The sequence below is a fragment of the Elephas maximus genome, chromosome 2 (genome assembly GCF_024166365.1).
Source record: "Elephas maximus indicus isolate mEleMax1 chromosome 2, mEleMax1 primary haplotype, whole genome shotgun sequence".
NCBI classification, from domain to species: domain Eukaryota; kingdom Metazoa; phylum Chordata; class Mammalia; order Proboscidea; family Elephantidae; genus Elephas; species Elephas maximus.
This window is the reverse complement of record NC_064820.1, coordinates 165,657,537-165,670,137: the sequence shown is the minus strand read 5'-3', so window position 1 is coordinate 165,670,137 and position 12,601 is coordinate 165,657,537. Positions and strand designations below refer to the sequence as shown.

The 12,601-nt window shown below is 44.5% G+C and overlaps 2 protein-coding genes across 3 annotated transcripts in view; one reads left to right on the top strand and one right to left on the bottom strand.

Annotated features, from left to right (window-relative positions):
• NDST1 (N-deacetylase and N-sulfotransferase 1) overlaps positions 1 to 4,863 on the bottom strand; it is a 173,150-nt gene extending 168,287 nt beyond the window's left edge. The window contains exon 1 of one of the 2 annotated variants that reach the window (XM_049874084.1): positions 4,784 to 4,863. The gene's annotated coding sequence lies outside the window, so the exon portion shown is untranslated. Of the gene's footprint in view, positions 1 to 4,706 lie in introns of both variants that reach the window. The other variant, XM_049874081.1, reaches the window with a different exon arrangement.
• On the top strand, positions 4,847 to 10,556 carry RPS14 (ribosomal protein S14). The gene is made up of 5 exons (XM_049874090.1): positions 4,847 to 4,941; positions 7,411 to 7,561; positions 8,076 to 8,237; positions 9,593 to 9,669; positions 10,438 to 10,556. The coding sequence occupies exons 2-5, from the start codon at positions 7,413 to 7,415 to the stop codon at positions 10,503 to 10,505; spliced, it is 456 nt and encodes a 151-aa protein (XP_049730047.1). The 5' UTR covers positions 4,847 to 4,941; positions 7,411 to 7,412; the 3' UTR covers positions 10,506 to 10,556.
• Positions 10,557 to 12,601: the final 2,045 nt, after the last annotated feature.

The following is a 12,601-nucleotide window of genomic DNA, read 5'->3' as shown; positions in this document are numbered from 1 at the left end:
TCCCTGCCCAGAACATTCTTCCCATCTTCATCAAGCTAATTCCTACTGTACTTTCAGGCCTCAGCATAAATGCCATTATTACTGTATCCCTGTGCCTGGCACAGAGTGGGATATATACATGTGTGTGTATGTGTGTGTGTGTGTATATATATATATATATATATATAAAGAAAACAAAAATCCTCACAACTGGACCAATAAGCAACATCACGATAAGTGGAGAAGAGGTTGAAGTTGTCAAGAATTTCATTTTACTTGGATCCACAATCGACACTCATGGAAGCAGCAGTCAAGAAATTAAACAATGCACTGCATTGGGCAAATGTGCTGCAAAAGACCTCTTTAAAGTGTTCAAAAGCAAAGATGTCACTTTAAGGACTAAGGTGCGCCTAGCTCAAGCCATGGTGCTTTCAATCACCTCATATGCATGTGAAAGCTGGACAATGAATAAGGAAGACTGAAGAAGAATTGGTGCCTTTGAAATACAGTGTTGGCAAAGAATACTAAATATACCATGGACTGCCAGAAGAATGAACAAGTCTGTCTTGGAAGAAGTACACCCAGAATGCTCATTAGAAACAAGGATGGCAAGACTTCGTCTCACATGCTTTGGACATGTTATCAGGAGGGACCAGTCCCTGGAGAAGGGAATCATGCTTGGAAAAGTAGAGGGTCAGTGAAAGAGAGGAAGACCCTCAATGAGATAGACTGACACCGTGGCTGCAACATCAGGCTCAAGCATAACAATGATTGTGAAGATGGCACGGGACCAGGCCATATTTCATTCTGTTGTACATACGGTGGTTTTGAGTTAGAACTTACTTGACGGCACCTAACAACAAATATGTGTGCGTGTGTGTGTGTGTACGTATGTATGTATTTACATATATATATACATATATGGAAACCCTGGTGGCGTAGTGGTTAATTGCTACGGCTGCTAACCAAAGGGTTGGCAGTTCGAATCCGCCAGGCGCTCCTTGCAAACTCTACGGGGCAGTTTTACTCTGTCCTATAGGGTTGCTATGAGTTGGAATCAACCCAACAGCACTGGGTTTTGTTTTTTTAGTTTGGTATATGTATATATATAATATGTGTTTAAAAATACTATTATTACCCTATTTTACAGATTAGAAAAATAAAGTCCAGAGAGGTTACAAACCTTGTCCAAGGACCCACGACTAGAAATTGCAGAGATGGAATTTGAATCCAAGTAGTCTGACTCTAGAAACCACCGTCTTAACCATTAAGACTAAACTATTTGAAGAAGCAATAAACATGTTGATTAAATGATCAAAGCAGAGTTTTGAAAGCAGTGACTTTGATGGTTTCCAGGATGGAGATGAGACTTCCCTGTGGAAAAATTTGTCCTGAGGCTATTATGCGGGCTGCCTTCAGCTATAGGATCAATCCCTGCTCCCTCCAGGAAGCCTTCCCTCACTGAGGAATAAACAGAGGTCTGTTTATTTAATATAACTCTTATTCAAATCAAAGACTTACTTCACAAAACTCCAGTCTCTGCTAACATACCTCCTCTACTGTGGAACTCACTACTTGAGAACAAAAAAGGCCTCTTCTTCAAGGAATATAACCAAACAATGCACAGAAGAGATGCAAATAGTCAAAACAATCTATAAAGAGTTATTTGGCCTCAATTATCATTAAAGAAATACAATACGGAAAGGAGATATTTTTCTCAGTGTAGCAGAAATGAAAATTGATATGGATTTTCTGGAGGATAGTTTAGCAACAGGTCTCGAAATTTAAAATATATATTCCTTTTGACTTCTAGCGATTTACTCTAACGAGAGAATTGCACAAATTTGTTTTTACAGTCTTGGTTATATGTCCTAACTCCAGAAATAATCTAAATGCCCATAAATCAAGAACTGGTTAAATAAATTATGATACATTTTCACAAAGGAATATCATGTAGCAGTTAAAGATGAGGAAATAAGGGTATCACTGACTGTCTGCAGGGAGAGGATTCAGTTGCTGGGAATGGGGTGGGAGGAGGGGGAGGAGGATTCATTGTACACTTTTTGGTAATTTTTTGTAGTTTTAATTTTTTGAATGCATTTCATATTCAAAATAATAGTAATATCTAAAAGATTTGTAGAACATGTAGATCTGTACTGTTTATTATGGAGAAATAGCCGAGACAATGTTGAGTATGAAAAAAGTTACCAAGTAGCATATAGAATATAATTTTGTTTACATAAAATTATACGTTATATAGATAAAGTTACATATTGGTATAGAAAGTTATTTCTGGAATGATGTTCTCCAATTTGATAATGGTGGTATTTCCAGAAGAAAGAATTTGGGGATGATTTTTATTTTTTCCCCACATACTTTTCTGTGTTGCATGAATTGTTTATAATGAGCATAATTTAAAACCATCAAAGAAAAATATTGTAAGATCATTTTCTATTTAAAAAAAAATGCTTCTCCTGTGTGTATATACTTAGATGATGTTTAGGAAGGACATACACCAAGGTATTAACAGCAGTGGGTAAGAGTGTTGCTTTGTTCCTTTTCTGCATATTTATATTTTATGGTTGTTCTGTAATTAATTACTCTTGTAAATGGTAAAGAGGAATTATATTTTTAAAAAGTTCTTCCCCCAAACTGAATGCTTCGAAGGTCAGCGGAGCAGGGGCAGGGGTTTGGGGACTATGGCTTAAGGGGACTTATAAGTCAATTGGCAAAATAAATTCTATTATGAAAACATTCTGCATCCCACTTTGAAGTGTGGCGTCTGGGGTCTTAAATGCTAATTAGCGGCCATCTAAGATGCATCAGTTGGTCTCAACCCACCTGGATCAAAGGAGAATGAAGAACACCAAGGTCGCACATTAACTACGAGTCCAAGAGATAGAAAGGGCCACATGAACTAGAGACTTACATCATCCTGAGACCAGAAGAACTAGATGGTGCCTGGCCACAACCGATGACTGCCCTGACAGGGAGCACAACAGAGAACCCCTGAGGCAGCAGGAGAACAGTGGGATGCAGACCCCAAATTCTCATAAAAAGACCAGACTTAATGGTCTGACTGAGACTAGAAGAATCCCAGTGGTCATGTTCCCCAAACCTTCTGTTGGCCCAGGACAGGAACCATTCCCAAAGACAACTCATCAGACATGGAAGGGACTGAACAATGGGTTGGAGAGAGATGCTGATGAAGAGTGAGCTGCTTATATCGGGTGGACACTTAAGACTGTGTTAGCATCTCCTGTCTGGAGGGGAGAGGGGAGGGTAGAGAGGGTTAGAAACTGACAAAATGGTCATGAAAGGAGAGACTGGAGGGAGGGAGCGGGCTGACTCATTAGGGGGAGAGTAAATGGGAGTATGTAGTAAGGTGTATATAGGCTTATGTGTGACAGACTGACTTGATTTGTAAACTTTCACTTAAAGCACAATAAAAATTATTAAAAAAAAAATTACAAAAAAGTTCTTCCCTAAACTGAGCTGAAGTCTCTAAATTGAATTCCGTCATTCAGCAATGTCTACTCCAGCTCACAAAAAAACTATATGCCCTTCTAGATATTGGTTCACTGTTAAATATATATATATATATATATATATATATATACACACATACATATATATATACACACACCCATTGCCATCGAGTCGATTCCGACTCATAGCGACCCTATAAGACAGAGCAGAACTTCCCCATAGGGTTTCCAAGGAGTTCCTGGTGGATTCGAACTGCCAACCTTTTGGTTGGCAGCTGTAGCGCTTAACCACTATGCCACCAGGGTTTCCATACCTGTATATAAAATCTCCTACTGTTTGCTAAGCTCTGCTAGGTGCAATTCTTACCTTCCCCCACATCTACATCTGCATTCTCCCAAGCTTTTGAGGTCCAGGTCATTGTTATTAGAGCAGCATATGGAAGTTAAGCATAAAGGCTTTGAAGTTAGCATTCCCAATCTACCACAACTGTGCGATCTCAGACAAGTTACTTAATATCCCTTATCTGTAAAAATATTGACTATACCATGGACTGCCAGGAGAATGAACAAATTTGTCTTGGAAGAAGTACACCCAGAAGGCTCATTAGAAGCAAGGATGACGTGACTTAACTCATGTACTTTGGACATGTTATCAGGAGGCACCAGTCCCTGAAGAAGGACATCAAGCTTGGTAAAGCAGAGGGTCAGTGAAAAAGAGGAAGACCCTGAACGAAATGAATGGACACAGTGGCTGCAACAATGGGCTCCAGCATAACAATGATTGTGAAGATGGCGCAGGACAGGGCAGTGTTTTGTTCTGTTGTACATGAGGTCGCTTATGAGTAGGAACCTGACTCCATGGCACCTAACAACACCACCACCTGTACAAAAGCAATGAATGAGACAGTTACCTACTTGATAATGTCGTAAGGATTAAATGAAGCAATACAGTAAACCGCTTAGCCCAGGCTGGGATATAAAAAATACTGAATAATTAATTTTTATTTTTATGATTACCAGCTAGCACAAAGCCCAGTACCTAGTTGACCGAAGTATGGGATTACTGCGGTTTTGTTATTGTTATTTCCCTCCGTGCCACGAGGGACGGTGCAGGCTCCAGGCTGCCCAGGCCTGGGGTCAGGATAGCGGAAGTTCGTCTAGCCATGGGCACCGCCATCTGGAGCACAGCCCCGCCTCACCCAGCAGGAGTAGCCGCTTCGCGCAGTCGCACGGACCTACCTGCTCGTAGCAGCATTCCTCGCACCCTTGCTTTCTTTCGCCCTCCCGCGAGTCAACTGTCTTTTCAAAGGACGCACCTTAATCTCTTTGGAAACGCCAAAAGCGGCATCTTCCGGGAGCCGGGGCCTCTCCCCGTGACCTTAGAAGCAGCACTTCCGGGAGCGCGGGAGTCACTCGTCGCTCCGCCTTATCCCAGCCTCTCTTTCCGGTGGCGGAGTCTGGAGACGACGCGCGGGTAAGAGGCCCTGCTGGGTACAATCTGGCGGCATCCTTCGACTTGGGGGTCCGGCATGGCTGGGGACCTGGGCTTGGGATCTTTCCACGGAACTGACTCGGGTGCCGGGTGGGATGGGTGTGGCCGGCGGATCCAGACCCGAATCCCAGTTCGCGGTCGCCCAGACTCAAGTTCGCGCCCTGCGTAGAGAGAGGCAACCTCTCTACAGGAATGCAGCTGGTGAAGCTGGGGTGAGTGCGGGCTCTGCCGGGTCCCCGCGCTCGGCCACGGCCGCATTTGGGCGGCCGCACAACGTGATGGAGAGGAGCGGGGACCCTAGTCAGATCTGGACTTCCACCTCTGTTTTATCAGCTTCTTTATGGGCGATCTCAGGCCAGAGCTTAATCTCAAAGTCTGCTAACTAGTTTGGAAAATGAGAGTAACAGGAATACCGATCCAACGTGATTGTAGAGAGGCGTCAAGGAGGGAACGCAGTGAAAGCCTCTCTGCCCTGTGTTCGGTGCTTCTAAATCTGAACAGGTCTAGCTGTTGCAGAGAGGAACACGTTGCAAGTTCTGGGCGTTTGGGACAGGCCTCTCAAAGCCAGAAATTGGGGTTAGGGACTGCAAACCAGTGTTTCCTGAGGGCCTACCACGCATTTATATGCCCCCAAGTGACCTTTCTCCTCATCCCCATCTGGGATGGGGGAAACTGCAAAATCAGTATTTATTGAGTAGCTACCATGCCGGAACTCATATTGTTACCTGAGGACTCAGACCAGATCTACTGGAGCCTTTCAGAGTTTCTCCAGGCAGAATTTAGAGCTTCTGTCCCGTAAACCTGCATGGCACCTTCCTTAACAACACTTATCCCACTGGATTGTGCTCTATTAGTCTAATTTGAAAGTAAGGACAATTAACTTTGTACACCTAGTAAGACCTATACTTTCACTGTTTCATATATCAGGTACTGGCTAAACATAATGAAGAAGGCACTGCTGAGACACTGGAACACATGAAATGTGAACTTTTCCAGGGCCAGGGTAGTTGTTATTGGTGTGCAGAGTAGAAGCATTGTGGGATAAGTGCTAGATGGGGAGTCAGGACACTTGGATTCTGCCACTGTCTTTATGGCCCTAGACAAGGGCCTCCTATCTTTGTCTTCTCCATCTGCAGGCAGTAGGACAGCCTGGTTTCACTTTAGCCCTTAGTTTTCCCGTGTTTTGAAAATGTTAGGAAATTGTGCCGATGCTTGAGCCTTGGAGGAGGCAGAAAGTCTTCCACATTCTCATCTACTTTTCCCTTCTCTAGTCAACTGTCACCCTTTCCTAGGTCCCATGACACTGGTTGTACTTACATGCTATATCAGATTACAGCTATTTGTCTCATGTACACTGGATTTCTGCGGTGGGTCTTTTCCATCAGCCTCCCTGGAGGACATGTTTTAGTACCTTATACTTGGTGCTAGTAAAAGTTTAAGGACTTAGATTTAAATAGTTGTGGAAGGATTATGAGGAGATGTCTTGCTAGGGGATGGGAGGTAGCATTTAAATTGGTTTTTCTAGGGATCAGGTAGAACACAAGAAATAGTAGATGCGTCTGGAGGGGTACGTTGATAAGGAAGCCTTGGATTTTAAGCTAATGAGTTGGTACAGAATTCAACAGGCATTGGGCTTTTTGTCAAATAAAGGGTCTTCAGAACAGCTTCCATTGGTGCATGGGTACATATTGGCTTTGGCGTTCTACTCAGTTTTGGGGGTGTGGTCTTTCAGGCTTCCTATAAATAGTACCTGGGGACCTGAAAATGTGGGATCAGTTTTAGCATTGAAAGTGTTGTGAGATGTGTGGATCTAGTCCCCTAACTTGGTTCGGATCTCTCTGCTTTGCAACTGACTTCCTTAAGTCAACCTGAACAAAATTCCTCACCTTTTCACTTCCGTAAAATGAGAGTGGTGGTGTATCCTTGGGAGGAGAGCAGTTGGTAGAAGACGGAGTGCTGTGCAGACAAGTCTGTCTGACTCTTTTACATATTGGGAACATAAGGCCCAGAGAGGGGAATTGATATGCACAGGTTTACAGAGCTGCTATTTGAACTCAAAGGTCTGCAGAGACCTAAGCCAGTGTGTGTTTTTCATGGTATGGAGGCCAGTTGGTTAAAAATTCAAGAGCTGCTTAGCATCATCTGCTGCTAGAGCCCTAAGCTTCTATCCTCTAGGTGCTGTAAGCTTTGCTTTTGGTGGTTGCTGGCGACAGGACAAAAAAGGGTACTTTGCCTTTTTGGCAAAGTACCAGTAGTTTTCAATTACCAGTTGAAATTTTTGGAGTGCATGGAGAAATGTGTTTGAGATAGGCAGAAATGAGTGACTTTAACAGTCCTGGGTGGAGGCAAACAGGCATAGGAGCAAAATTTGGGGTTTTCTTTAATAGCCAGGGAAAAGAGGTTCTGGAAACCTTTTGTTGCCAACATTGGAGTTCTTTTCATTCCATTCAGACATGGCGCCTCGCAAGGGGAAGGAAAAGAAGGAAGAGCAGGTCATCAGCCTTGGACCTCAGGTGGCTGAAGGAGAGAATGTCTTTGGTGTCTGCCACATTTTTGCATCCTTCAATGACACTTTTGTCCATGTCACTGATCTCTCTGGCAAGTAAGTACCTGGGTGGTTAGTCACAGAGCTCCGCAGGCCAGGGGCTGGGGGAAGAAATGACCCAGGGACTAAGTGGCAGTTTAGGGTATTCTCCCAAAAGAATTATTATTTTGTCCAGATGAGGTGCCTTATGTGAGGGAAGTGTTCCTATTTTTGCTGTGGATACCAGGCCAACTAAAAAGTAAATGTTGTGCTTGTCATTAGTTCACAAATATTTCAGTGCCTCCCTCATAAAGTAATTTTGAGGATTAAATGGAAAAATGAATGTCAGCGTTGATACAGAGCTAGGCTCTATGAGGTCTTCCAACTCCAGTAGTCTGTGAGGCCCATGAAGGCAGAGCACATGTGGTCTTGCTCACTTGTATCCCCAGTGCTGTACAGTTAATAGGCTGTAGGCACTTAGCATTTGTCAGAGGAACAGGACACATAATTCATGTTGACCATCCATCCTCTGATACTAAGCTGTCAGTGAATCTTTGCTGAACAGGGAGTAAATGACTGCTTTTGTCCCCAGGGAAACCATCTGCCGTGTGACTGGTGGAATGAAGGTAAAGGCTGACCGAGATGAATCCTCACCATACGCCGCTATGTTGGCTGCCCAGGATGTGGCCCAGAGGTGCAAGGAGCTGGGCATCACTGCCCTACACATCAAACTCCGTGCCACAGGAGGCAATCGGTATGGGGCTGGGGCTGAGTGGTGATAAAGACCGCTGGGCGTGGGCACCCAGATTTGAGTCTTCATTTTTTCTTACAACTTTAACAAGACGTTTTACATATTTAATAATTTGCCCACACCCGTCAAGCAAATCACTGTATTTATTGAGTATTTACTGCATACCAGGCACTGTGCTCTAGGTACTGGAAGAGGGTGGTGGGAAGAAGTAGGTAGTCTGTACCCTGGTTTGGTACCTGGGCTAGTAGGGGATTCACACTTAAAACAACTTAGAGCAGGGAATATGTGGTTTCCATTTGTGGCGAGTGCTAGGAAGCAAAAGTGTCACGTTGGCCAGGGATGAGCCACTGATAAGGTGCAATTTAAAGTAAGACCTTAATGGTGAGCCAGGAGTCAGCTTGGTGAAGGAGGGAGATTATCCCAACTAGAGACAGCTGCAAGGAAAAGGTCTTGAGAATGACCTTGGCCTCTTTGAGGAAGAGTGGCATGAGGTATGATCAGAGGTAGGCAGGGGTCTTGTAGGATATGGTAAGGATTTGAATTTTAGTCAAGAGAGGGGTGGGAAGTCATGAAAACATTTCAATAGTGGTGACTTGAGATTGTTTTAGATGACTGCTGAATGGGAACATATCAGAAAGTTCTAAAGTGGTCTGTGGGAGAGATAGTGGTATCTTGGTCTAGGGTAGGCAGAACAACGACAACAAAAAACATTGCCTTTGGGTCAATTCTGACTCCTGATGACCCTGTAGGACAAAGTAGAACCGCCCCATAGGATTTCCATGGAGCCGCTGATGGATTCGAACTGCCAACCTTTTTTTTGTTAGCAGCTGTAGCTCTTAGAGGTGCACCAAAGAAGACTTAAAATCACAACATGTGGTAGGAAGAGACAGTGACTTAAACAGGCTGTAGGCAATGTGAGGCAAACTGGCCTGCCATTTGTTCTTCTATGGTCCTGGTGGCATAGTGGTTGAGAGCTTGGCTGCTAACCAAAAGGTCAGCAGTTTGAATCTACCAGCCCCTCCTTGGAAACCCTAGGGGGCAGTTCTGCTCTATCCTATAAGGTCACTATGAGTTTGAATCGACTTGATGTCAACAGGTTTTGGTAGGCTGAGAAAAGGTTTTTTTTTTTTTTTGTTTTTAAAGCATCGTTAAAAAAGTGGCAAAAACCGTAAATTACCTGCCAAGCCTAAAATAATGTATTATTTGGCCCTTTACAGAAAGCTTTTAGAGCCCTGAACAAGAGGATTTCGGTATCTGAAAATGGAGAATCCCAATTCAGTAACTTGATTACAGGCTTTAAGAATTAAAACAGCCAGAGGTGGCCAAAGGCTTTTGTTAACTTAGACTTTGTTTCCTAGGACCAAGACCCCTGGACCTGGGGCCCAGTCTGCCCTCAGAGCCCTTGCCCGTTCAGGAATGAAGATCGGAAGGATTGGTAAGTGCCTTCCTCTGGCTAATGCTTTGTTTTGGTTTGAACTGTTGACCTCAGAAATGGTGCGTCTAGCAGGTACAGGACCTGGTCTGATAACTGTTGGCAGTTAGGTTGATATGGGGGCTGCAGGGGACCCTGTGGGAATTAAAATCTCTCCCTTAATGTGGGTGTTGTCCTTCCCATCTGCAGTAGGATTTTCATTTCTGAATCTCTGCCCCACGCTCGCTGCCTCGTGCAGCGTTTGAGGTGGCATCTGGTGGAACTGACGAGAGACAGATTGTCTTTCCTTCCCAGTGTTTCCTGAGGGGTTGCTGTTGGCATTTTGTGTGTTTCCTGCATTGTAAGACATTCTACACCCTTGGTCCCTGCCCACTAAATCCATGGCAAGTGCAATATTCGTGTAGCACCAGTTGCCCTCATGTCATCTCTTGGTTTCAACCTTTTACCTATTGAAGAGGAGACATTGGTCTGTTTAGGAGGCATTTTCTCTACAGAGTCAATGGACTAGGTGACAGGAACGTGTGCATTTGTCATATCTGCCCTTGACACTATGCAAGTTGTTTACCCTCACTGAGCCTCAGTTTCCTTTTCTGGAAAGTGAGATTAGACCACACTCAGAATTTTCAAGAAGCAAGAGGTGGGCAGCTCCACATTCTCCTGTTCTCTTTGGGGTTGAAGAGGGTCCATTGCAGCTCAGTTGGACTACCAGCCTAGGGAGGCATGGAGACCTTCCCGTCTGGCTCCAATGATGTTTTCTCTTCCTCCCCACAGAGGATGTCACCCCAATTCCCTCTGACAGCACCCGCAGAAAGGGGGGTCGCCGTGGTCGCCGTCTGTGAACAAGACTCATCAGAGCATTTTCTGTTAATAAATTGCCTTCGTGTACACTGCTTCGACTCATCTCCTTCATGTGGTGGGCCACCCCTCAGGGATATTTGATTTCTTCCTCCTGTCTAGGAAGCAGCAGGTATTTAACAGAGTATGCTGCTTCAGAGGATGTAAATAACCCTTCGAGGAACACAGGAGTTGGTTCAGCCCCTGAGTGGGACAGAGGGTGTGAGGAGAGGTGAGATGGTGATGCTGCGCTTAGCTTTTTCCACAGTGCTCCTGATGGCATTAGGTTGCCTCGGCCATCTAAAGCTGACCGAGGCCTTGGAGACCTTTTTTCAAAAATGGAGATGTTGGTTCCAAAAATGGACCACTTAAAGAGTCGGGGGGCGGGGTGGGAACTGTGGAGCCAAGTGTAGCCTGAGCAGAAGAGGAGGCTTCCAGACATGCTCCATATATAAACACGTGTGGGCGTGTGTTCTCCCCCCACACCTTCTGTGCAAAACTGATGAGAGCACACTCTTCAGCATCTTGCTTTTTTTTTTTTTTTCACTCAGATCTTGATCAGTACACAAAGTACATAGAGATTCAGTCACTCCACAAATATACATTGAGTCCTATTTTCATCAGCAATGAAAAGACAAAGTTCTTGCTTTCAGGAAGCTCATCCAGCTCCGAGGACTGAGGGTACCAGATGGTACTGTTCTGCAAGGAATTACTGTAGGTCCATCCCTGTGATAAAGGAGCCCTGGTGGCACAGTGGTTAAAGCATTGGCTGCCAACCAAAAAGTCAGCAGTTCAAGCTCACCGGCCTTTCCATGGGAGAGAATTGTGGCAGCCTACTTCCGTAAAGATTTACAACCCTGGAAACCCTACAGGACAATTCTATCCTTTGAGTCAGAATTGACAGTGGCTTTGGTCCCTGCGGTGGTGACTGCTGTGCTGGGCGGGTGGTTGGAGAGCTTCACAGAGAAGGTGGCATTTAAGTTGAAGTGTAAATTTCTTATGAGGGGCCCACCGCGTGCTTGTGGACAGCAGCATTCCAGGAGGGGAAGGCCCTAGGGCAGGATTGAGCTAGGCCTGTGGAAAGCAGGACAGTGGTTACTGGATGAATAGGGTTAGCCAGGCCCAGTAGAGAGGGGAAGATGCCAAATGTCCCACGCTGAGGAGGTAAGAGGGCACTGGAAATGTAATGGTAAATTCTAGTGGAAAAAGATCAGTGAAGAGGGGAAAGTATCAGCACGCAACTGAGGGAAATCAACCCAAGGCATATTTGAACAGAAATTGGCAAGAGAGTAAAGTGTGTTTTCGTGCAGAAAAGTTCAGGCAGAGGGAATAAGCAAGCAGACAGGTCCTGAGGTGGAAATGGGCTACCGTGATGAAGCAGCGTTTGTTACATGCCAGACCTTGCTAAACATTTTAATCATATCATTAAACCTGATAGAAGAGGAGCTCTCATTCCCAGGTGAGAAACCCAGCGTAGAAAATAACTGGCCAAAGGCTCCTAAGAATACCAGTTCTGGCTCCTGGCCAGCACTTTTTTAATAATCATACAATACACCTATTTAAAGTGAATAATCCAGTGGGTTTTAGTATATTCGCAGTTGTGCAACTAACACCACAATCAACTTCAGAACATTTTCCTCACACTACCTACCCCTGCAAGAAACCTGTTAACAAAAAGATTAAGTTCGAATCCACCAGGCACTCCTTGGAAACCATATGGGGCAGTTCTACTCTGTCCTGTAGGGTCACTATGAGTAGGAATTGACAACAACGGGTTTGGTTTTTGTTTACACCGCCCCCCCAAAAAACATGCCAATTATCAATCACTCCCGTTCTCCCACTTCCTCTGCTAGACAACCACTAGTCTACTTTCTGTCTCTAGATTTCCCTATTCTGACATTTCCTGTAAATGAAATCTACAAAATGTAGTCTTTAGGGTCTGGTTTCTTTAACTTAGCGTGGTATTTTCAGGGTTCACCCAAGTTGTGACGTGTATCTGTACTTCATTCCTTCATATTGCTGAATACTATTCCATTGCCTGGATTTACAAACCTCCACTCTTAACCACAATTCTGCTTCACCCCTTGGAAGAGCCCTGGAG